At 34.6% G+C, this 27,410-nt stretch overlaps 1 protein-coding gene and 1 long non-coding RNA gene across 2 annotated transcripts; one reads left to right on the forward strand and one right to left on the reverse strand.

Moving 5' to 3' along the window:
* Positions 1-349: 349 nt before the first annotated feature.
* LOC146929018 (uncharacterized) lies at positions 350-4,291 on the forward strand. Its single transcript, XM_085701130.1, has 2 exons — positions 350-2,925; positions 3,982-4,291. Exons 1-2 carry the CDS (start codon positions 402-404, stop codon positions 4,278-4,280), a joined length of 2,823 nt encoding a protein of 940 aa, XP_085557256.1. The 5' UTR covers positions 350-401; the 3' UTR covers positions 4,281-4,291.
* Positions 4,292-25,393: 21,102 nt separating this feature from the next.
* On the reverse strand, positions 25,394-26,050 carry LOC146929019 (uncharacterized). The gene is made up of 3 exons (XR_015008234.1): positions 25,953-26,050; positions 25,776-25,863; positions 25,394-25,620 (listed from the first exon to the last, which is right to left on the reverse strand). It is a non-coding gene; the product is annotated as an uncharacterized LOC146929019 (long non-coding RNA).
* Positions 26,051-27,410: the final 1,360 nt, after the last annotated feature.

Genomic DNA, 27,410 nt, shown 5'->3' on the forward strand with positions numbered 1-27,410 from the left:
TTAAATAATGTTTCCAAAAAAAATATATATTTTAAATAATTAATAAGGTTTTGTCCAAAAAAAAATAAATTAATCAAGGTGGCAATATTATAATCATAAATGCATATATGCAGCTCTTCACATCATTTTGGAGGATATTATTGAGGTTCACCGGAGGAGACTCCTATCGAAGAAACTTAACATTAGAAGAGGCACCAAGTTTGACCAAAAAATCGGCACATTGTTTCCCTTTCCTTAGGGTGTGGTTAACCATAACATTTCTCTCCTCCAATGAAGAGTAGCTCTCTTTTTGTTCTTTTTTCTTATTTTGTTTTAGTCTCGTACAACAACAAAAAAAACTTTTCATTGAATAAATACAGCAATTGAAGAAGTCATTTTCTGAATTTTGTAATCACCAAACAATGTCCAACCTTAACCATAATCATATGCATACATTTCCAATTCAAGCTACTTTGTTGGTTTCTTTGTTGCTAGCTCTATGTCAAATCACTTCAGGGCTGACACAATTTGAAGCCTTGTTAAAGTGGAAACAAAGTCTCCCTCAACAACCAATTCTTGATTCATGGATCATTAACAACTCTAGTTCAACACAAACACCATGTTCATGGAGAGGTATCACTTGTGATTCTAAAGGAAGTGTTATAATCATAAACTTAGCATATGCTGGACTTGAAGGTACTCTTAATCACTTAAACTTGTCAGTTTTTCCAAACCTTCTTCGTCTCGATCTCAAAACAAACAATCTCACCGGTGTCATACCTGAAAACATCGGTATTCTTTCAAAACTCCAATTTCTTGATCTTTCTACAAATTATCTCAATGGAACTTTGCCTCTTTCTATTGGTAATTTGACTCAAGTTTATGAGCTTGATGTTTCACGAAACGACATATCTGGTATATTAGACCGTCGTTTGTTTCCTGATGACACTGATAAGCCCAGTTCTGGGCTTATCAGTATCAGGAATCTACTTTTCCAAGATACCCTTTTGGGCGGTCGATTACCAAACGAAATAGGGAACATTAAAAACTTGACTGTACTAGCACTAGATGGAAACAATTTATCTGGTCCTATTCCTTCAGCTTTAGGAAACTGTAAACATTTAAGCATTCTGAGATTGAGTGAAAACAAATTCTCTGGCTCAATACCACCAAGTATTGGCAAATTGACCAACCTAACTGATGTAAGGTTTTTAATCAACAAACTAAATGGCACTGTGCCACAAGAATTTGGAAACCTTTCATCTTTGGTTGTTTTACATCTTGCTGAGAATAATTTCAATGGTGAGTTACCACCACAAGTTTGCAAAGGTGGCAAACTTTTGAATTTCAGTGCATCCAATAATAGTTTCAGTGGTCCAATTCCTATAAGTCTTAAAAACTGCCCTTCTTTGTATAGAGTTAGACTTGAATACAACCAGTTAACCGGTTACGCAGATCAAGATTTTGGAGTTTATCCAAATCTTACTTACATGGATTTCAGCTATAATGAGGTTCAAGGTGGTTTATCTTCTAAATGGGGATCCTGTAAAAACTTGCAATTCCTGAATTTGGCTGGTAATTCAGTGAATGGAAAAATTCCTAGTGAGATTTTTCAATTGGAACAATTACAAGAGCTTGATCTATCCTATAACCAATTATCAGGAACTATTCCTCCACAAATTGAAAATGCTTCAAATTTGTATCGATTAAATTTGGGTGGAAATAGGCTTTCTGGTAAGGTACCAATTGAAATTGGAAAGCTTTCAAATTTGCAATATTTAGACCTTTCAATGAATGCATTTTTAGGAGAAATTCCGATTCAGATAGGTGATTGTTCCAATTTGCTGAATTTAAATTTGAGTAAGAATCACTTGAATGGCACAATTCCTTTTCAAATTGGAAACCTTGGATCATTACAAGACTTTTTGGATTTGAGTTACAATTCAATTTCAGGGGAAATCCCTTCTAATATTGGTAAGCTTTCAAATTTGTTAAGCTTGAATATCTCAAACAACAATTTGTCAGGTAAAATACCTAATGAAATTTGTGGAATGTTGAGTTTATCAAGTCTTAACCTCTCTTACAATCATTTGGAGGGCAATGTTCCTAAGAGTGGCATTTTCAAATTAAACTCTTCTCGTGCAGTTGACTTGAGCAACAACCAAGGTCTATGTGGTAGTTTCAAAGGTTTAACACCTTGTAATGTTTCATCAAGAAAGAAAAAAAAGGTTGTGATTCCAATTGTTGCTTCTTTAGGAGGTGCATTTTTTCTTTCTTTGGTATTTGTTGCCATATTTTTGTTATGCTACAAGAAGAAATCAAGATCTTTAAAAAAGTCTTCGTTGAAGATGCCAAATCCATTTTCAATTTGGTACTTCAATGGAAGAGTTGTATACAACGACATAATTGAAGCTACCAACAGTTTTGACAATAAGTATTGCATTGGCGAAGGCACATTTGGAACTGTTTACAAAGCCGAACTGAAAGGAGGTCAAATATTCGCGGTGAAAAAGCTGAAATGTGATGAAGAAAACTTAGACACTGAGAGTATAAAAACATTTGAAAGTGAGGTTGAAGCTATGACAGAAACAAGGCACAGAAACATTGTGAAGCTTTATGGATTTTGTTGTGAAGGGATGCACACATTCCTTGTTTATGAGTATATGGAGAGAGGGAGTTTAGAGGAAATGTTGATTGATGATAAGAGAGCATTAGAACTCGATTGGTCTAAACGGTTTGAGATTGTTAAAGGCGTTGCGAGTGCTCTCTCATATATGCATCATGATTGTTCTCCAGCTTTGATTCATAGAGACATATCAAGCAAGAATGTTTTGCTATCTTACAATCTTGAAGCTCATGTCTCAGATTTTGGTACTGCAAGGTTTCTTAAGCCAAATTCACCTATTTGGACTTCATTTGCTGGCACATACGGTTATGCTGCTCCAGGTGATATTTTTTAACTCTCTTCTGTGTGAAATCTTGTGAAATAAGATTATATGTTGTAGTAGAGGCCAAAGTTTTTTTTTTTTTTTTGACAAAAACAAAATGATATTCATTCATTCAAATCGAGAGATTACATCATTCAACACCGCTAAAAACGTAAAGGATGAATCTGCGAACAAACTCACAGCATCCAAGTTAATAGCATATAACAGCATAATGCCTACAAAAATATATGATAAAACTAAAGTGACCGGAATATCCATGCATCCGGATCTGCAACGTTGACGACCAAATCTTTGATTGAATAATGGATCTTTCAATATGAATCAAATGAACACCGCAAGAAAACGGGAAATTCAAACAACGCCGCACAAGACACGACGAACAACAAAACACCACACTTAGATGATGAAATCACAACAAAAAAACCTAGATCTATGTGAAGATCACTTATTAGATTGAAATAGAGAGAAAAAGATGGAGAGGGGTGATTTCAGGTCAAAAATTGACCCAAAACCACCCCGTTAATGAAGAAATTGGAAGAAAAAACCTAGAGAGAAAAAACTAGGGCCGACTTGTTGGAGAGGGAGAGGAAGAATTATTTTGCCAAAGTTTTTTTATGTTATTCAAAACAACTTTTTTTTTGAAACAGTATCTAAAATATTTTAGAATCTAGTTTTCTAAAAATTTGGACAAACGGATGAAAACTCTCTTAAAAGTAATTTTTTTAAAAATAATTTTTTTTCGCACAAAAACTTTAACAACCGACCCCGAGTTTGATTTCCACATCTCACAATGCAAGTCGTACGATCTTAATTGGAAGTTGCTCGACTATGTCAACATTTTCATTTTAGTCTTAATAATTCATTTTTCAAAAAAGAAGTCATGTTGATTTGAGAATTTTAATTTCTATAATATACATTTTCCTTTGTTTATGCTTATAACTTTGGATATGTACTTGTATTTTGTATGATACCATTTACCAATACCATATACCAATATATTATTTTTCTTCTTGTTTGCAATGTACTAATTTTCACTATCTTCTGGCTACTACAGAGCTTGCTTACACAATGGCAGTGACTGAAAAATGTGATGTATTCAGCTTTGGTGTTTTAGCATTTGAGATTCTAACAGGAAAGCACCCTGGTGATCTTGTTTCTTACATACAAACATCAAATGATCAAAAGATTGACTTCAAAGAAATTTTAGACCCTCGCTTACCTTCTCCTCCAAGGAACATTTTGAAGGAATTGGAATTGGTTGCAAATTTAGCTCTTTCTTGTTTACATACACACCCTCAATCTAGACCTACTATGAGAAGTGTAGCACAATCTCTAGAAATGGTGACCACATAAAGTTCTTAGTTGAAGTCCTTTATGGTTTTCCTTTGGTCCATTTGCTTGGTATCTAGACACTTATTAACTATAGCCTTTAATTATATCATTGTGATTGTTATTTGATAGACTTTTAGCAAGTGTACTAAAAACTATCGAAGTAGTAAAAATATCGATCCCACGAGGACTGTGTTAATCTCAATTCAGCAATAAGGTTAATATTTAGGATGTGTAAAATATTTTGGTGCCCGAGGCAGTAGATTTAATTGTGTAAAATTAAATAACAGAAAATAAAGATTGGTTTTAAAGAATAAGAGAGAGAGAGATGAGATCAGGTCTTTCGAATCATCTATGTTCCCCTAATTGGTTTACTGCACCTATTCTTATGAATGATTTTCTAGTTTCACGATAGTTAACAAAATAGTCCTAATTAATTCCTTGAGTTAGGTCCCTCTTCTCAAACTACAACCCCTAATTCATTAGGTGGTCTAATAATCTTTGAAGGTTTAAGCACGTTAACCTAATATCACTAACAAACGATTATCCATTCCTAGACTTACCATGTTTATTAGAACAATTCAATTAGGTCTAAGTAGAAAGCTATGGTCAGTAGTCATTCATTCTCACTAGATCATGTTTATATTTGATCATGATATAAAAAGTATTAAGAACAATTGAATTGAATAAAAACTAAATTGTCATTCACAATAAATAGAGTTTCACAGCAACATGTTTCAATTAGGGTTACAAGGATTCATCTCAGACCTAATCTCTAGAAATTAGTTAGACATAATTAAAGGAATAAACAACATAGTAAAGAAAATAAACCGATAAAGTTCCATCGTTGCCGACATAGCTCCTCAATCTTCTTTTAAATAGTGTTGTTGTTTTGTCTTTTACTTGTGCCGTCACTGTGCTTCCATGAATTTCCCGTGATGCGTGAAGCTTTTCTTCTCCCTTCCAAAAACGTGATTCACCAAGACCTAATGTTCCAAAACGTGAATGTCTTGCTTGTTGGCATCTAGCTTCTTTATATAGGTTCACGTAACTAATTCCTTTTCTTTCACGGGTCAACACGTTTGGGTTGGGTCAAAACCCATTTGTTTTTATTTTTCACACCTTCCATTTTGTGACATTCTTTTGTTTCCTTGTGCCACATGTTCCTACAATCGTGTCACGAAATAGCCATCGTGACACGTTTTAATCGATGTCGAATGAATGTTTCTTGAAAGCTCCAAATCGTGACACATTTTCAGTAATCGTGACACGTTTTTCAATAATCATGACATGATTCTCTTTTTTTCAGTTTCTTCAGTTTTTCTTGCGTTTCTTGCCTTTCTTGCTGCATAAGTCTCCTTGTGAACTCCAATTTGTGATGAAAAAGACTCTAAAAATAACGTAATGACTACTGTCATCACAGCCCCAAACTTGAACCATTCCTTGTCCTCAAGGAATTTACTTGCAAAATTGACAATCGACAGTAAAATAACAATTACTTGATCAAGCGATAGGACCCAAAAATTCAACACCTTACTAGCTAAAGATGAGCTAGTTTGACTTGTACGCATCCACCAATTCACAACTCCACCCAACAATATGAAAAGGGTTCACACACAGTCGACATGCAATCTACATATTACCATACGCTTGAAAAGTTTCTAAACGTCAATCAAAATCAATGTCAATGCACACTTTGAGGTCTTTAAGGGTTATAACGGGGCTTAGGTGAAGGTGGGATAATATTTGGATAAGTAGGCTACACAAAATTTGAGTTAGGCATTCCTACGGAAGTTAAGCACAAAATTCAATCCATCATTCATTCACCTTTTGGAACAACAATTCATGTAAAGGTACTAGAGAATACTTGTAACTGTTGGGAAAATCGAGTTTAAAGTTACTCGGATTTTCAATGTTTTGTGCCTTTTTCATTCTATTTTCTTCTTCTTCTTCTTCTTGTTTTTTTTTTTAATATATACACCATTTTTGTGTGTATTTTTTCATGATAATGTTCTTTGTTCTCTAGTACCCCCAGCCCCAAACTTAGTTGGTTGCAAATTCCAATAGCAACCCCAAACTTAATTATTTAGCAACATTCTACAATGCCTAACTCAGAAAAGCAATATGGGACAAGTCCTAAAAGTCTCTAAGCGTGTAATGTAGTTTGTCACCGAACAAAAAGTTCTAATCCTACCGGCTCAAATTGGCTAAGAAATGGATAAAATATAATAATTAAAATCAGGGTAGGCTTCAAAAGGCTCACAGGACCAAGCACTTTTGCCTCAGTGTGCTAATGACAAAGCTCAATCAACAATAGAGAAACAATGCAAGTTCTAGAAATGTAAAAGCATGGAACACTCTATATAAGTAAATTGGAAAAATAAAATTTGGCCATGAATCCTTACAATTATGATATCTGGGAGTTGTGATTACCTATCTTTAACTGTCGTACACTTCGCCTTTGAAATCAAGTCACTCCTCCTTTTGAACTTTTGGAATACCACTTGAACAAACAATTGTTACTAAACTGGAAAAAATCAACAAACAAGCAAATTCATCAATAATAAACAAGTTCAGATTCAATCACATAACAGGGGGTACAACTGAGTTATTCAAACATACTGACAATTGTCTGACTCAACAATAAAAATAAAATACTGAAAATAAAGACATAATAAAAAGGATGGGTTGCCTCCCACCAAGCGCTTTCTTTTACGTCATTGAGCTTGACTCTTCAACCACTGTTAGGGTGGCATATATGTCAGAAAGAATATATCATCCTTCTTCCTCCTCTTGTTTGGTAGGAATTCCATGAATTTGTAGCAAAGAAGTAGATGCTCCCATGTTCTCACCGTTAAACCTTTGGAATTTAAGCTCTCCCACCGTAGAGAAGGATGTGCATCCATCTGCACACGAGTGATTTCCTTAACCTCCGTTGGTCCAGACTTCGGGAAAATATCAACACTCATCACTTTGGGTTTTTCTTCCACCACAACCTTGTGACACTCACTCTTCATCTGAACCAATTTCCTATGAGACTCATGTGCTTTCTCAACAAGATCGCCACACTTAAGATCAAACTTCTCAAATGAAACTTGATTTGACACCAAGAAATCATCTAAAATATTTTGAAGTTGAGTATTGTAATCTATGTTGATCACCTCTTTCTTCCCTTCGCAATTACTATGTGGTTGATTCACCTCATAATGACCATATCTCTCATTTAATAACGAGATTTTGCTGTCCACACATTTTATCTTCAAAGATAGCATGTATTTTTCATATTGCAACGTAACAATCACTTTTGTGTCATGGAGGTATAACCTGTCTATCATAGCTGCAAACTTGGATAAACTTTTTCGTAGCACAGTACAATGAGAAGAAAATGACGAGCATAAATCTTTTTTTTTTATATATATACAAAAATATAAATGACAGAAATCCTAAATAAAAAACAAAATTGCCAAATTGAAATGACTTAACAGTCCCCGGCAACGGCTCCAAAAACTTGATAGACTTTTAGCAAGTGTACTAAAAACTATCGAAGTAGTAAAAATATCGATCCCACGAGGACTGTGTTAATCTCAATTCAGCAATAAGGTTAATATTTAGGATGTGTAAAATATTTGGGTGCCCGAGGCAGTAGATTTAATTGTGTAAAATTAAATAACAGAAAATAAAGATTGGTTTTAAAGAATAAGAGAGAGAGATGAGATCAGGTCTTTCGAATCATCTATGTTCCCCTAATTGGTTTACTGCACCTATTCTTATGAATGATTTTCTAGTTTCACGATAGTTAACAAAATAGTCCTAATCAATTCCTTGAGTTAGGTCCCTCTTCTCAAACTACAGCCCCTAATTCATTAGGTGGTCTAATAATCTTTGAAGGTTTAAGCACGTTAACCTAATATCACTAACAAACGATTATCCATTCCTAGACTTACCATGTTTATTAGAACAATTCAATTAGGTCTAAGTAGAAAGCTATGGTTAGTAGTCATTCATTCTCACTAGATCATGTTTATATTTGATCAGGATATAAAAAGTATTAAGAACAATTGAATTGAATAAAAACTAAATTGTCATTCACAATAAATAGAGTTTCACATCAACATGTTTCAATTAGGGTTACAAGGATTCATCTCAGACCTAATCTCTAGAAATTAGTTAGACATAATTAAAGGAATAAACAACATAGTAAAGAAAATAAACCGATAAAGTTCCATCGTTGCCGACATAACTCCTCAATCTTCTTTTAAATAGTGTTGTTGTTTTGTCTTTTACTTGTGCCGTCACTGTGCTTCCATGAATTTCCCGTGATGCGTGAAGCTTTTCTTCTCCCTTCCAAAAACGTGATTCACCAAGACCTAATGTTCCAAAACGTGAATGTCTTGCTTGTTGGCATCTAGCTTCTTTATATAGGTTCACGTAACTAATTCCTTTTCTTTCACGGGTCAACACGTTTTGGTTGGGTCAAAACCCATTTGTTTTTATTTTTCACACCTTCCATTTTGTGACATTCTTTTGTTTCCTTGTGCCACATGTTCCTACAATCGTGTCACGAAATAGCCATCGTGACACGTTTTAATCGATGTCGAATGAATGTTTCTTGAAAGCTCCAAATCGTGACACATTTTCAGTAATCGTGACACGTTTTTCAATAATCATGACATGATTCTCTTTTTTTCAGTTTCTTCAGTTTTTCTTGCGTTTCTTGCCTTTCTTGCTGCATAAGTCTCCTTGTGAACTCCAATTTGTGATGAAAAAGACTCTAAAAATAACGTAATGACTACTGTCATCATTATTCCCTTTCTCAAAAGGCACCATAAACAATGAAATTATTAGAAACTTTAGAATTATGTAAGGCCATTGCACGTATATATGATTCTCTTATGTTTTCTCTAATTCCTATAAAGATCTAAAGCGATAATAATTTTGTTATATTATATTTTATAAATACTTTATTGTAACTTTTATAAAAAATAAAAAAAAAAATTGTGACTTTGTTAAAAGTATATTTTATGATAACTCACTTTTTGTCATTTCCATCGCCATTTTCTCCTTTCACACTTCTATCTAAAGATCTAAAGCGATAATAAGTTTGTTATATTATATTTTATAAATACTTTATTGTAACTTTTATAAAAAAAATAAAAAAATATTGTGACTTTGTTAAAAGTATATTTTATGATAACTCACTTTTTGTCATTTCCATCGCCATTTTCTCCTTTGACACTTCTATCTTTTTAGGAGGAATCAAAAGAAGTTAAATGATTGCAAAAATTATCTTCATGGAAAGCTGATTTTATCGTGTTTAATTGTAACATATTCGTCATTTATCTTTTTTTTTTAAGGGAAAATAACTTATATCTTTTTATTAAATATCAAATCAGTAATGTATGCTGGAATTTTATCATAGATACGAAAGTTAGGAATGAATGTGGCTGCCTTAGCTAACTCATGGGCAACCTCATTTGTTTGCCTCCTAATAAACTCAACATGAGAGTTTGTTAAAAATTAATTACAAAACTGGATACTATTATCCATGATGGAGCCAAACTCGGTGATATTTCCTTTGCATTTGTTAAAACAATAGACTCCACTTGAGCGCAGACAACTGCTGCAACAAATTGAATATGATTTATGGCGCATTATCAAAATTATTCAGAGATGGTGCAATAAGATGCCAAACATTAGCAACATTCCATACATCAATGGTTGTCTGGCAGTGAAAAAAATATATGGTAGCTATCTTCATGGGGATCATTGTACGTGACACAGGCTTATGGACAATTTACGCCTCTGTTGTTCAACCTTACACGCGTAGGAAAAGAATCTCTACAGACTCTCCACACTAGGTTCTTGACATTTGGGGGTACTTTCAGCCTCCATATACCACTCCAGTGTCTGGGCTTTCGCAAATGAGCGTTATTGGCGATGTCTTCAATACAAATGCGATAGGCACTTCTAACAGAGTAGCATCCATTCTTTTCCGCCTTCCAAACCAATCTATCTGAATGTACTTGTTGATATAGGGGAGTATTTAAAATATTCTGAGCTTTTTATGTTAGAAACAATTGTCGAACCAGTTGTTCATTCCATACCTTAGTACTTTGATCAATCAAATGCTGCACATAATAAGATTGGAGGGTGAATGCATCAGGGCCAACAAGAGGGATACTTGTCCCTGTCCCTGTCCCAATCTATGGCTTACCAATAATAGGAATATTAAACCCATAACCAATTTTCCAACGAACACCTTGCCTGACAACTACCTTAGCACTGAAAATACTACGCCCAACAAAACTTGGGTTATGGCCCAATTTCGATTCCGAATAGCTGTTATTCGAATAATACTGGGCTTTGAAGATTCTTGAAACTTAATTGTCTGAATCAGTTTGTAGTTTCCAACCCTGTTTCCCAAGCATTGCAACATTAAAGGTTGTCAAGTCTTTGAATACCATACCTCCATAATTTTTGTGCACTGATTGTAACGCCCTAAATTCTTAAGGCAATAAATTACGAAAATAATACAAATCATACAAGGATTTAGATACTACTTCTTGTATAAGTCCAAACATGCATCAATAATTTTTCAAAACATCGCAGCGGATTAATATCAAAACATCTCATCAAAAGCTAAATAAGATCTCTAAGTATTCATGCCACATATATCATAATACATCACCAAAATAAATCTCCAATCTCAACATACTGAGTGATAAATCTCATAAAGTCAAAAAACGTAAATAACATACAGAGACCCTAAATCATAGCCCGCACTAAGACTCCAAAAGCAAAAGACGAGGTAGCTCCAAAGCTAGCCTCCAGCATACTCACAAGCAAAGCAAAGCAATTAATCCTGCACGCCGTCTACCCATCCATATGAATAAGGTATGCGTTCAACCAAACGACCATTGGGGGTTAGATAACATTCCACAATTAAAGTATAATCAAATGAAAGTAAAGTGACATAATTAATTTCAAATGATTAAATAACACCTCATTAAAATTATTCACAACAACTCAACATCATTATTAAACATCAAGCATACAAGCATAGTAATACAACAAGTACACTTTCAACATCTTCACATGTTCACCAAATTTTCACCAAGCAGATATTCACCAAGTTCACCAAATGCACATAATCACAAAGTTCGCCAATGCACATAAGAAAGTATGACACTTTTAAATGTATGCAATGCGCTCTAGGGACGACTTTATATGCATGCGGTACCGGTCGTCGTCAAGGTCGTCACCTCAATATACAATTGTATCATAGTCATCGTCGTTGAATACAAAGTATTCTAGTCATCGTTGTTGGATATAAATATCCTAGACATTTTCATTGGATATAAATATCCTACGTATGAATGCATGAACATATTACTCAATAATGCATATGTTCACTAAACAAATCATCGTCATTTTTCAAACATGCGGTCATCATCAATATCATCGTCATTTGCATGTGAGAATTCATCATCATTAAAACATCACCATAATCATCATCATAATCATCACCAACAACAATCAAAGGCGTCATATAGCCACATCATGATAAACAACATACCAAACACTCAATAACCATTGTTTCATTCTCTTTTCATCATATCATCTTGATTACAAAGTAATTTTGCAAGTTATCCCGTCATAAAATCTCAATTTGATAAAGTTCGGCTATTTCGGTAAAATCGTCGATGGGTTCAACATTCTTACCAACTAATTCTCAAAAGTTATTCACTTAATCCGTTAAAATACCGAATAATTACAATTTTAAATAATTATCTCAACTCACTAGTAACTTAGTAAAAATAATTATTCCTACTAAAATACAAAAAATAACCTTCTTAGTAAAAATGACTAATTTACCCTTACTCGACAAATGAACAAAATACCCCTTAGTCTAAAAATGACTAAAATACCCTTCTAGACCAAAAATCCACTAATCCCAAATAAAATATTAACAAAGACAAATAATCACACATACACATATAATAAATAATTAAACTAATTCTAGCTAAAAATGGGTTGTTACACCGATAACTTTTGTAACAGCCCAATTTTCGCCAAATTTATATTAATTAATTTTTATGTGTTATATGTGCTTATATGTGATTATTTGCATCTGTGTGTATTTTGGTTGGGATTGGTAGAGTCTGACTTATGAAGGGTATTTTAGTCATTTTAAACTCAGGTGTATTTTGGTCATTTTGCGAGCAAGGGTAAATTTGTAATTTCACTGTGAGGATTATTTGTAGCGTTTTAGTGGCAGGAATTATTTTTACCAAGTTACTATTAAGACGGAGTGATTAATTAATTAATAGCCGGTAACTATTCGTTATTTTTATCTGCTAAGTGAGTAGAAACTTTGTGAATTAGCTAGTGTGAACTTTGAAATTCTGGCGCACTGGCAACAGAATGTTCTATGCGATGTTCCAACACCAGGCACATATAACAGATGTTGAATGAGATGTTTAGAACATCGTGCTAGCAGTAAACAAAAATAACAAGGAAAATAAAGAACAGAAAAATAAAAGGCACAAGAGAATTGTTAACCCAGTTCGGTGCAACGTCACCTACTCTGGGGGATACCAAGCCAGGAAGGAAATCCACTAGTGTAGTCCTTATTCTAAGTTTCAAAGCAAACTCCTCGTTTACAACTCTAGACCTAGGACCTACCCGTATTGACTTCAACCTAGGAACTCCTAGATCTGAGATCCCATCTCACTTCCTACAGTCAATCACAGCCCCTGTGATTATCAGACTCAAAACACACAAATAGTGAAGTTACCTTCAAACAAAACAACTACGACCTTGCTTAAAAGCTTTAGTGTAGCACAACGAGTTTACAACTCAATAAACAGTCCTTAGCATGTATCAAGATGATACAAGAAAGACTCACAATAAAACAGTACTGAACTTGCATCAACACGATACAAGAGTAGACACACATTAGACTCAAAACCCTAAAACTAGACTCTTTAGAATGACGGCTTGAAAAAACCATGAATTAGGTCTTGAAGTCTTGTATAAATACTGAAGCAATACGGGTCAAATAGTCATGTTGGGATTCAGAACAAAAAACAGCAGATCCTTGAGCAGATCCACTTTACAAGTAACAAAAATAGCAACTCCTAAAAAGTAGGAACATTTTTAGGAACTCCCAAAACACCACCAAAGATTCCTAAAATATTGCCTATACTTTAGGAACAAATCTCCCAACTGATTCTGGACGAAAATACGTTACTAAGTGAACAAGAGAAAAAGGCGTAGGTTCCTTAAATAGATAAAGCTTGCGAAAACCAAGCCACACAATCAGGGCATACTGAACCGTGCAAGGATGTTGGAACATCATATCCAACATCGTACAAGAATATTTGTTTTAGCAATAATGAAGCCAACACAAATACCCAACAATCTCCCCCTTTGACAATTTTTTTGCTAAAACAAACTGAGGCCATACAAAACATAGAAAAGAGATACAAGCATACCTTCTTTCATTTTAACACAAGAACTCATCTTGAAAGAAAGTAACAAACTTCAACATTACTTCAAAAGAACATCTTTAAAAATAATGCACAAGAAACATTGGAACAACTCCACGAACATCAGAGGCATACACAGCAGCGGAATAAAGATAGAACACCGCCTCACAGAAACACCAAGGAGAAATAAACTCCCACAAGATAAGACAGAGAGAAATAAACTCTCAGAAGTAACCAACCAAGTAGAGGAAAAAATAAATTCATATGCTATAATCAGGGAAAAATAAATTCCCACACAATAATACAGAGAGAAATAAACTCTCACAAGAGTAGAGGAAAAATAAATTCATGTGCTACAGACAGGAGTACCTGCCACTCAAAACAATTAGGAAAAGTAAATTCCCATACCTAGAGGAAGCTGACAGTTTGATGTTTGATACATTACACTCCACATCTGTCAGACAGCTTGAACTAGAGCAAGCACACACTATGGTATCACTCCCCCTCAAAGTAACAACTTATGAGTGATTACTAAACATATTCCAATACTCCCCGTGAATACATGCATATGGAAGAATCAAACAATTTCCTTCTATAGAGCAGCAGCAGGGAACATGTACACCAAAAATACTGAGAAAAATAAATTCTCAGAGCAGCATCAAGATGTTGCAGCATCAGTGCCAACATCTACACAAACCATTTTTCTCCCCCTTTTTAGCCACAAAATATGCCAACATAAAACCTTCAGGAGTATATACCACAACAGTACAAGACATGCTACATGAAAACTTCAAAAGGAGAAACAAAAGTAGACAGATGAGATGTTTCAACATCCTCTGGTACATCATTAGGCATGCATAAAACCAAAACTTCTGCTAGCATGCAAACACCTACTTCCAGGAAAAACTTCACAGGCATTTACAGAAGAACATAAGTATACATCTACTCCCCCTTTTTAGCCATAAATTCTGACAAACTAATCAGAAAACTCCACACACTTTGGTCACCACTTTCTGATCCATCCTTCTCATCACCAACAGTCACAGTATTACCATCCTCATGATCAGAAACATTCTTACTTTGGGATCTTTCATTATCAAAGGCTGACTCAGTCACAAACTTTAATTGAACAGGTTGAACCAAAGATGTTGTAACATCCGACGCAACATCCGGTGTAATAGCAGTTTTAAAAGCAGACACAAACACACATTTCTCAATAGTATTATCAACATCAACAACATTCAAACTAGACTGACCTAAGTTGCCAGACTTATTCAAAACATGTGGAACACTAGTCTACACAAAGGAAGTTACATGAGAACTTACATTAGGGGCTTTAGGTTTCCATTCTTTACTAGCTTGAACACTCTTACCACTGACCTTTGGTTGAACACGAGGCTGAGGATATCCATACAATTTATAACAGTACGACCTTATGTGACCATATCTACCATAATGATGACATTTCCAAGGTGATTTCTTTTTGTTTCTTGGTTGGGGGTTTAGATGTTAGACAGGATGTTGAGACATGTGATCCAACAATAAAAACTCAGTATTCTTTTCATGAGGAACAAACTTCTTTGTGGGAATTTTGATCTCTTCATTCATAGTGCCATAGTCAAAGCTTATTCCTTTCATATTTCCAGATGTCTTCCCAACTTGAAGTATTTCATCTAACACATTAGAACCATTGTTCAACATCCGAACGGATTTGGTCATGTTTTCTAATTTCGAATTTAAGAAGGTGTTTTCCTCTTGGAAACTAGTGATGATTGACATAAGTTTCTCTTTTTCTAGAAAAAAATCATTGATGATTTTCTTCTGTTTCTCTAGTTTGGAAGATAGAAGAGTTACCTCATTTTGAAGGTCGGAATTAGCTGACAATAGTTTGTTCTTTTCAGCCAGCAGTCGAGCTATCACCTCTTTATTTCTGGCATGAATATCTTGTTAGGAATTAGCTAGCTCTTCTTAAGTCAATTCTCCATCATTTTATTCTTTATCAGAATTATATCTTCCTGTTATTGCTGTCACACGATTGGAATTTTCACCAATTTTATCCCTTCTTTGAGACTCACTGTTTCTGCTGATGTTGAACAAGATGTTTTGAACATTTGGCCTCGACTTTTTGTCAATCATCTCCAACACTTTGTTCAATTCTCTACCAAGATGCATAATTGAATCTAAAATAATTTCATTAGTATCCATTTCACATTGAACATCTTCCTCATCGGTGTTAGAAACGAAAGCTATGTTTTTGTTCTTAAATCCATTAGCTAATTCAAAGGTTTGAAGTGATCCTATTAGCTCATCAACCTTCATACTGGAGATGTCTTGGGCTTCTTCAATGGCATTCACCTTCATATCAAATCTCTTGGGTAGAGATCTAAGAATTTTTCTAACAAGCTTTTCATCAGAAATTTTCTCTCCAAGTGAGTCAAAAGAGTTAGCAAAATCAAGAATGTTCAAGTAATAATCATGTATGTTCTCATCCTCCATCATTTTTAGATTTTCAAACTTAGTAGTCATAAGTTAAAGCCTTAACATTTTCACTTTAGATGTACCTTTGTGTGTAGTTTTGAGAATTTCCCAAGCATCCTTAGCCACAGTGCATTGCTTGATCAATCTGAACATGTTCTTGTCCACTCCATGAAATAAAGCGTTCAAAGCCTTCGAGTTTTCAAGAGCTAATTCATCTTCTTCCTTGGACCACTCTTCTTCCGATTTCAGATCAGCTGTCTTGTTTCCATCTTTGTCAAGCACAACCGGATGTTCCCAACCCTTCAGAACTGCTTTCCATGTCTTGCTATCTATGGATTTGAGGAAAGCACTCATGCGTGATTTCCAATCATCATAGTTGGATCCATCCAACAAAGGTGGTTTGTTCACAAATCCTCCTTCCTTGTCGATTATGCCAGAAAGTATCTTCCCTGGAGCTCACCCTAAAATAGGCAGGGTGCCTGCTATGATGCCAATTGAAATTCTGGTGCACTAGCAACAAAATGTTCTATGCGATGTTCCAACACCAGGTGTAACGCCCTATTTCAATTAAAGCGATAAAACACGCGAATATGGCAAATATTCAAGAAATAGACGATGCGTCTAAACAAAATCAAATTCAACATGCATATATAATAATATCTCAACAGTAGCAGCGGATACAAATAAAATATCTCCAACACTAAATATGAAATACTAAATATGAAAGATAAGATAAAACAATGCAAGAGAATTCTAAATACATGAAAGGGGTGCAAGCAGTAAGCATGTGGTGTAGAAAATCGAAGAAACTGAAATTGGGCTCAATGGAACAGGCAGGCGCGTGGTGGGCCTAAAGGTTAGGTCTGGCAGGATATGGGCCGTCTGATTGATCAGACGGTCCCAATCGAATCAAGGGGAAGGCAAACAGGGACGGTTTGATTAGGATCAAGGGGGTTGAGGAGTGAGGGTACACAATAAGGGGATGGGCGCGCACGCACGGGAAAAAGGGGCTATATAAATAGCCGTCCCTTTCAGACCTTGTTCATTTTAATCCTCCCCATTCTCTTTCTTATGTTTCAGTTCTCTCTTCTCTCACCTTGCCCTTCCTGTACTCATGTTTCCTCTCTTCTCTCTCTCAACTTCTTCTTTCTTGTTTCCTTCTTTTTCTTGTACACTTAAATCAACAACAAAATAACAATGCATAAAAAGAAAGAAAGAAACGAAAGGGGTATACCTTTTGGTGCTAGATCAGAATCGATTTGATGGTGATGGCTTTGTATCGATCTACATGTGCTTGTATTGTGATAGTTCTGGTGCCGCTGTCCATGAGTATATGTGTTGTTACGGTGGTGAATTTGATTCTGACGGTGTTCGTGTTGTTTGTGACGTGACTGGATCGAGTGCAGGCTTCGACTTACTTCGGCTGGGGCTTGGTTCTGGTGTAACGGTTTCCTATGATGTGCGGCGGTCTCTGTCGATGCCTTGGATCTGGATTTGGCGCAGTTCAAGAGCGGTTCCCTTCTTCGGTTAGGTGTTCGACGACGATGATTTGAGATAGTGTCGGTTTTGAATCATATGTTTTCTGTTATGGTCGATGCAGGTTCTTAATGTTGAGAGATTATAATAATTTCGATTGCAGGTTGTGGATTGAAAATTGGGTTTTGATAATTGGTTATGTTATGTGCGTGTTGCTGTGAAATCGAGTCGGAATCGGCCGTGGCTCTGTGTGGATTGCGTTTGTGTTAGGTGAGCAGCTGCAGGTTCAGCTACGAGGAATTGTTTGTGAAAAAAATCATTTTGATGTTCTGATGTAGGATTTAAAAAAAGATGGGTCGATTCTGATTGGGGTTTAGGTAAAGGCTTGTGTTGATTTGAATTCTTAAAAGAAATGGTTGCTGGTTTGTGGTGATTGCAGGCTTTTTTGGATCGATGGAATTTGTGATTGCTGAATGTTGTTTGGGGTCGTGATGTTTGTTTCGAAAGTTATTTGGTTCCGATGAACTTATGTTGTTTCAGGTGAATTTTTTTGGCCCCCCTTTGCTGGTTCTTGCGTGTTGTTATTTATAATCTCACGATTGGCTTTAGGGTTTGTTTCAATTTTCAGAAACTTGCGCTTGACTTGAGATGAGAAGGAGTAAAAAATGCAGTTATCCCTTTGCTGAAACAACTGACGCACCTGGACTGGATTTGGGATGAGAGTCACGCTTGACAGCCTCTGGTCTTGAACTTGGACCATTTTTGGACAATAATAAAAAATAATAAAGAAAATAAAAAGAGATAAGCACTATAAAATGAAAATAATAAAATGAAAAGGATAAAGACTAAAAAGGATGAGATTGAAATTTAAAATGAGATTAAAATTAAAATTAGAATAAAAGAAATATTTTTAAACAAAGTTAAAGTTAGTTGAGTAAAAAAACTTAAATAAAAGATGGAATTAAAAATGAAATAAATAATAAAAAAATGAAGAAATAAAGTGAGAAGAGGGGCCCAACTCGGAACCAAAAATGAGGTATTTTGAAATACCTCTTTGCCGAAATTTTTATTGAAAAGACAGATCGATTAGAGTCTCAGGACACGTGTCGGTGTATGAATGTAGGATCCTTAGGTCAAAAATTGGGGTATGACAGATGCCCCTATTTATGTTTCTTCGTCCGGAGATTTGAAGGTGGAATCTTTAATTCGATCGGACCGAAGAGACTTAAATACAGAAGTACACCAATTTTGACCTAAGATGTTATGAATGCTTATGATGTAATTATGAATGCAGGACGGCAAAGATGATTCGACTGAGACGAAAAACAACGACGAGATACCCAAATTCGTTGAAGAAAAAGGGATCCAACTCCGCTAGGGGGAATGTAGTTTCACTTGGGAAAATGATTGTCCACTATCGTGTTGATAACTGATATGAAGACAAATGAAAGGAAACAAAATCTTGAACATATGCTGGGAATTTTGAAACGTATTTGTAAACTGATGGTTTGTAGAAACTGACATTTGAAGTTAAATTTGATTGGTGACACCTCTTGAACAAATATACTAGGGATGACACTTTTGAAAAAGGTCAAGTTGTCCTTTGTCGGAAACTAGCCACTTGAAGTTGATTGATTTGACTCAAGTTGCCCTTTTGTCGGGACTAGCGACTTGAAATTGATTAGCGACGCCTCTGGAAGACGACACCATTGAAATTGACTTGATTAGTGGCATCTCTGGAACAGATAAATTGGGGATGACACTTTCGAGAAGATAAAATGTGAGAATCCACTCGGCTTTTGCGAGAATCCACCCGGCTTTTGCGAGAATCCACTTGGCTCGGTAAACATTTGCGAGAATCCACTCGACTTTGATAAGGTTTGCGAGAATCCACTCGGCTTTTGCAAGGTTGTGCCGGAATCCACAGGGCTTTGTAAAAGATTGCCGGAATCCATCGGGCTTTGTAAGAGTTCGCCATAATCCACCGGGCTTATAATGAGTGACACCTCTGGACCAGACACACTGGGGATTACACTTTTGATGACAAGAAGGTAAATACAAGATGTTCATTTATAGAAACTTGCGACTTGACGCAATGATAAGTAAAGACCGAACTGAAAAGACACGACCGAAACAAGATTTTTGTGGCTAATGCAATCATGTGTGAATGATGCCATGTATATCTTGCGTATGCATGAGTGTATGAATGTGTGAAAGTATGAATGTATGATTGTATGAGTGTATGAACGTATGAATTGTAACTTGTATGACTGTACAAACTGTATGTGGCAAGTGAACTCGATGAGACGAGACAAGACATGTAAGATGGGAAGCGGACTAACATCGCAGTACAAACACTCGGCAAACTTCCTTTGAGATGATATTATGTGAACAAACCGAGCCGTTGATGGTGTAAAACCTGGCACAAGGTAGCGACTGATGAATAACAACTGATGAATCTTGGGGAGAAAGCCCATTGTCGTATCAAAAGTCTGGAAGAAGTCTCCATTTGTAAACCGGCGCAAAGTGTTATTCCACTGGTATGCTTCAACAGTCATTTTTTGTATATTTTTTTGTTTTTGAAAATCCCTAACTTTTGCGTGGACCGCCCTTTCGGGTTTTCAGTCCACCGGGAATATATTCCTTTTTTGTGCCCCTAATTTTTGCTTGGACCGCCCTTTCGGGTTTTCAGTCCACCGGGACGCTCTCTATTGCCTAAGCCGCCCATTCGGGTTTTCAACTTAGCGAGCTTCTATTTTTGTAAATTTTTTTTTATATTTTTGGACTGTGACAGCATCTTGCTCAAAGCAGAGGTCCTTTCCACAATGCTTAGCCATGTTTCTCTTCTGGAATGTAACCGTTCTCGAGGCGGATGTTGATGTACACTTCAGCTACTCACGAGTTCAAAGAGAGTGTGTTTGTTGTTCACACTTTTCAAAGGATGTAAAAAAAAGTTTTGCATTTTTTTTGAAAATTTTTGCTTCAAGTATTGCCATCAAAAATAGAAGAAATTTTGCAAATAGAATAAATGAGAATTCCAAATAATTGGCACAGGCTCAAATTTGATGAATTGAGTGGTGACCTGCCAATGGCATGGCTCCACAGATCTTTGAAAATTTTGGAAAATGGTAAATATAATGGGAAGGTACATTGAAAACAATAACCGTTGTACTCCCTAACAACTTTGAATGTGTAACAGCCCGATTTTTCTCTAGATTTATTTTATTTATTTATTTATGTGTGTTATATGTGCTCTTATGTGATTATTGCCTCTGTGTGTATTTTTTTGGTTGGGAATCGTAGAATTCGGTATTAGAGGGGTATTTTAGTCATTTTGGACTTAGGGGCATTTTGGTCATTTTGAGAGTAGGGGTAATTTTGTATTTGTTGAAGGTTATTTTTAGTGCTTAGTGATAGTTGTTATTTTACCAAGTTGCTAGAGGGTGTAGTAATTGTTTTATTACCGGTAAGTGACCGTTAGTGTTGTGTTTTACCGTTAAGTGAGTAGTAACATTTTTGAGGTTCAAAGAGAAATGGGTTAGGCCCATTAAGGTTTGTGAGATAAGCCCAATTAAGTGAGCCTATATATAAACTAATGTTAGTAGAGAAATAGGGTTCTTTCACCAACATTTTTCATTTGAGAAGAGAAGAGATAGAGGCTAGAGGGAAGAACAAGAACAAGGGTCAGAGGCAAGAGGGGATTCATCATCTAGAAGCTAAATTGAAGCTTGGATTAGAGATTCTTGGTGCTAGAGGTAAGAGGGTTAGAATTCAACCATAATTCATAACTTTTCATTTCTACATATTTTGTGAGATTGATGAATTGAACCTAATTGATTGTAAATTCGTGCTCATGTTTTGATACAATGTTTGGGTATGTAAATTGAATGTTAATTGAGTTGTTGATGATGAAATTGCATGCTTAAATTGTGGATATATGTGTACTTTGCATTTTTGTCCAAAGATGATGAAATGAGGTGTTGTTGTGATGAATTATCGATGAATTCATAGTGGTTGGTTGCTGTTGTTGTTGAGAGATGTTGTTGTTGATGATTAAAACCTTGGGTAATCATAATTGTGGAGTTTGTTATGACTTTGTGTTGTTTTTGAAGTTTTGATGAAAAATGGGTCAAATGATGATTTTTGTTAAGAGAATGTTTTGGGGCAAATTTTATATGGATTTGTGTGTCTTTTCATGTTTAGAAATGTTTGGATAGACATTGGAATCAAATTTGGGCATTAGGGAGTCAAAATTGGGGTTTTGGGGTGAAAATGGCTCTTTTTCCCGAGACTACTGTCATAACTCGCAACCGTACTCGCAACTGCAAGTTGGATGCGAGCAGCAGGGGCTTCCTGGAAGCTTACTCGCAGTTGCAAGTAAAGTTACTCGCAGTTGCGAGTTGCACAGGACAGTACCCCCTGTTTTGCATTCTTGTGTCCTTTTCCCTCGTTTCTGTTTTGAATTGGTTTTCGGTTTAAACATGAAAGTTGTAGATAATTTTGTTAGCTTTCCAGAGGCTTTGGTTTGACTTGAAAATGGTTTTTGGTTTTTGAGTTATGATGAAAATACTCCAAGGTGGTCTTGGTGAAATTTTACAAAAATTCCGCATAACTACTCTTAAGTCGACCCAAACCTTATGGATTGGTTCCAAACATCAAACTTATGTTTATGAGTTCAATTTAGGTGTTTAGTAGTATTTAAACTATGATGTGAGGGATTTAACTTGTTTTGCTTAGAAAATGGAAAATCTCTTGAAAAGTTTTATCGAAAAATCCCGCATAACTAGTTCTAAGTCGACCAAATCCTCGTGGAATGTTTTTAATCTTTGAAACTTGATTTTATGAGTTCAATTAAGGTATTTAAACTGTGATGTAGTGAACCTACTTGTTTTCCTTTGAAAATGGAAAGTTTTGTGAAAAGTGCTCAATTGAGACGAACTTCGGAATTTTTGATAATTCTCCATATGTGGCCGATGAAATGTTTATGTAACCTCTAATGCACGTATAAGTGGCTTGTGAGGGTACATGGCATAGACATTTGAGCTTGTAGAATTGGTTTTGGTTCATAACCTCTAATTATTTTATGTTGTGATTTTTGGAGACGAACTTGGTAGAAAATGATTTTTGAGAGCCAATTGTTTATGAACCCTTTATGAATAGATTAATATGATTATGAGATGATGTATGAATGGTTGTTGAGTGATGAATATGATGTTTGTGATCATATGTTGTATTTGTTCCTCTATTTGGATTGTAAGGAATTATGTGGAAATGTGGCAACTATATGTTGATTTATGTGGAGATGATTAATGATGTATGTATATGTCAAGTGGTGGTGAATTGTTGTCGATGCATATATACTAATTGAATGGTGATGAACATGTTTATGTTATGATATTTGTTGAACATATTAAATGTTGATTGTTGGTGGTGTATATATGTGACAACTATATGTTGCTTGAATTATGGATGTTGTTGGTGATTGTACATATGTTAAGTGGGGTGAATTATTGTTGATTGCATGTGTACAAGTATTGGTGACGTTGAGGTGATTATTGTTTGTGTGAACATATGCATTGAGTCGAGTCATATGTTCATGCATTCATGACTGATGGTGGTGGATTTTATATCCAATTGAGGTGATTACGATGTTTTTGTTGCATCGAAGGTGACGGCCTTGAGGTGATTTGGTACCACATGCATCTAGAAGAGTCTAGAGCATTATATGCATTTGAATAATTGATGAGTTGTGTCATAATTGAATATATGACTTGGTGAATTTATGGATTGGTGAAATTTGGTGAATGTTGTGATTGTGTGGATTGGTGTATATGTACATTGGTGGATTTTGTTGATGGTTATGAATAATTGAATTATGCTCTAATTGCATGTCTTATTTGTTTGTGCTTATACACTTGGTGAATCTATTTGATGATAATTAATTTGATAATAATGATGAAGTGAGAGTTGTATATGTATATGCATATGATGTGGTAATTTCCTTGATGATGATGATTACTTGCTTATGACTTTGAAACGATGAATTGTACTTTTGAATTAAGTATGCTAAGTGGAGAATAAGGTGAGTAATCCTTCCATTAATTGATAATTGATGAACTTATGTCGATGATTTGTTTAGAGATTGGATATACTTGCTATGACATGTTAATAATGTGATAGCTTGAAATGTAAGTGATGGGGGATAATAATCATGTGATGCTAGTGTTCTAGGAGGGGTGGTTATATATATGTGATACGTGTATGATACACTTGTTGATACGAACTTGGAATGATGATATTGAATGATATAAGTGTTGTGAATACTTGTGAATACATGTATGATTTGTTGTCCTTCGTTCTTGAATATATCTTTCATTTCCAATGTTCTTGTTTAATCTTATATGGATTATGATGATGTAATGCTATCCCTCAGTGGTTTACCACCTACCTTTCCGTATGGACGGGTAGATGGAGTGCAGAATGCTTAGACTTGTGTTGATGTTGCCGAGGAGCGGAGTTCCTCTTTTTATGTGCAGTGTCTAGATTAGGGCTCTGATCTAGGGTAGTTCTTGCACGTTGGATTTCTATTTGATTGTGTAGTTTTGGTGTTGAGACATTATTATGTTGAGATTTGAGATATTATTGTATCTGAGATTGGAGGATGTTATTTTTGTATCTTTATTCTGAGATTTGTTGTTGTTATGGATTATATATGTGTTCCGCTGCTATGTGATGTAACATGATCTTTATGCATGTATGTTTTAATTTGGAAGACGTAGCATCTATTTCTAGAATATATTTGTATATTCGCGCGTTTTACCGCTTAATAGAAGTAGGGTGTTACAGAATGCCCCTGTTTCGAGTCTTTGAATTCCCCTGTTTCGAGTCTTTTATTTATGGATGCTTCAAATGCTTCAAATCAGAGGTTCTTTAATAGCATATATGCCCCAAGTGGATGGTGTTGACTGATGCAGTTACTTTGTCTTTTTATCCTTAACTTTTGCATAGATCGCCCTTTCGGGTTTTCAATCTATCATTTTTTTGTCTCTAATTTTTGGCTGGACCCCCCTTTCGGGTTTTCAGTCCACCGAGACGTTCATTTTTTCCTAAGCCGCATTTTCAGGTTTGCGACTTATCGAGCTTTTATTTTTGACAGAGTACACTACTACAAAAATGGGCTTATATAGCGCTTTTTTTTGGCTTTAGGTAGCGCTTTTGAAGCGCTATTGTAAATGGCGCTGGTAAAGGTAATATAGCGCTTTTTTTCCGTATAAAGCGCTAGCTATAGCAGGGTTTATATAGCGCTTTATGTCAAAAAGTGCTAGCAAAGGTTCTCCTTAGATAGCGCTTTCAAAAATAAACGTCATCTAAGACAAGTTTAAAAACAGCGTTTTTGTTTAAAAAGCGCTATGTAACAATAGGTTTAGATAACGCTTTATAAAGGAAAAAAAGCGCTAGGAAAAGCATTTATTTTATTTTATTTTTGTCAAAAAAAAATTCCTTTCCAGATAGCGTTTTTTTTATTTTTTTTTTTTTGATCAAGATAGTGTTTTTTTATTAATTTAAAGTAATATATATATATATATATATATATATATATATATATATAAAGTCTGAAATTTAAAGGGAAATGTATATAATTTAGGCACATTATAATTGAGACTATTATTTATCAAATAAAACATAACCATATCATAAAAAATGTATGTATATATATAGCATAAAAGTCAGAAATGTTTAGCCTCTAATATGGTAACATGGATATCTCTAAGAGTTACAACTAATTAGTTGACATAAAGATCAAAATCTTCTATGGTATCATGCAGTCTTCATCTATCTTCTTGGTCTTCTCAACATTTTTATCCAAAACAAGCATGCAAATCATCATTCATTTCCAAATTTCGTTCACTCTCCTCCACCTGAATATATACCAGAAAACGCCATTAAGCAATAACGCTATATTATATTAGAGATAAATTCAAAGTACTACTGATCATGAGTACAAATTAAAGCAAGATTATAAATTAAAACAACTACCACTTCTAGCAAATATATTTAGAAACATTAAACTCACCTTATTATAAAAAAAAATCATATAACTTTTAGGCTGATCATGAACCGACACCATTCTTCTTAGATTTCTATTAGAAACCATCAATGTACTGTATATACTATAACATTAAAAATAACCATGTTACTTAATAAACTTAATTATACATAGATATTATACTTTAATATAAAAAAAACATACCAACTTTGGAATCTCATTCAGTTTTGAAATGAGAATATCTTTCATAAACCTCATCACAAAGAACCCGACATCTATACCATTTTCTTGGCGAGGACACTACAAAAAATAAACTAATAAGTAATTGTATAAGTTAGTTTATTTGGTATGCCATGTAGAAGTCACGATGGATGATTATGGAATTGATTAGTAGGTTATACAAAAGGCATATGCATAGTGTATATCATATTATCACATCATTCAATTAGTTTATTAGAAAATAATTCTAGTCACACACAAAAAGTGTTATTGTTTATATATATAAAAAAAATATTTGAACCAAAAGAAAAATTATTCATCTTACTGGTTGTGTAGAGTTTAATTAAACCCAAAATCTTTAATAAACAATTGTCAAATTTCAGTAATTATTCATCAAACAAAAATTTTGAATTTTCGATTGTCAAATTCATCCTAATCACTAACAGTGCAGTCTTAAATTTAGTTTGAACCTTGAAAACCTAAAATATCCAGATGAAAATATGAAAAAATTAAAGAATATTTGAGTTAAATTGAGGTAAGGAAAGAATGAAGATGGTACCTGAGATGAAGAATTGAGTATTGAAAAAGATGTAATCGGACGACGGCAGCGACGATATGATGCACCGCAATTAAGAGTGAGATAGATGTGGTTGTTCTGGAATGAATCGAAAGAGACGGTTATGGTTTTGGAATAGATCGAAGGAGTCGAGTGATGGTGATGAATGAATTGATAGATATAGGTGGTTGGTGATGAATGAATCGATAGAGGTGGTGGTTCTGGACTGAATTGCCTGCACACGATCTAATGAAAGTTTTGAGTAAAGTAGTTTTGGGTTATGTTATTAATTGATTTAAAAAATACGTTTAATGAAAATTATGTTATAGTTTTTATTTTATCTTTAGGATGCATTAAAATAGGGATTTCCATTAAAATTGGGATTCTTTGTTACTTTTGAGTATATAACAAAAAGAAGTTACGCTTTGTTGTTAGTGTATAAAGCGTTTTTTTTTTGTGTAACAAAAAAAAAGCATTTTTTTTTCAAATATAAATAAAAAACAAAAAACGCAAACTTCATGAAAATTATGTTATAGTTTTTATTTTATCTTTAGGATGCATTAAAATAGGGATTTCCATTAAAATTGGGATTCTTTGTTACTTTTGAGTATATAACAAAAAGAAGTTACGCTTTGTTGTTAGTGTATAAAGCGTTTTTTTTTTCAAATATAAATAAAAAAACAAAAAACGCAACCTGCAAAGTAGGATTTATGGAAAAGTAGGATTTAGTGGGACCAGGACATTTGATTTGTTTTTTTAGTTTGGATTTGTTTTTTGGGAAAAAAGTTTAGATTTGTTTTTTTTTTTTTTTTAAAGTTTAGAATTAGTTTGTTATATATATGATAAAAGAATTAAAAAAGGTTTGTACCAAATTTTTTGTAAAAAAA

The sequence above is a fragment of the Medicago sativa genome, chromosome 4 (genome assembly GCF_051527215.1).
Source record: "Medicago sativa cultivar Bolivia chromosome 4, Bolivia_mono, whole genome shotgun sequence".
Classification (NCBI taxonomy): Eukaryota; Viridiplantae; Streptophyta; class Magnoliopsida; order Fabales; family Fabaceae; genus Medicago; species Medicago sativa.

Bases quoted from the DNA above. Each gene is read 5' to 3' on its own strand.
- LOC146929018 (XM_085701130.1), top strand. From the start codon at position 402: ATGTCCAACCTTAACCATAATCATATGCATACATTTCCAATTCAAGCT. The intron at 2,926-3,981 runs GTGATATTTTTT...TGGCTACTACAG, and splicing joins ATACGGTTATGCTGCTCCAG to AGCTTGCTTACACAATGGCA.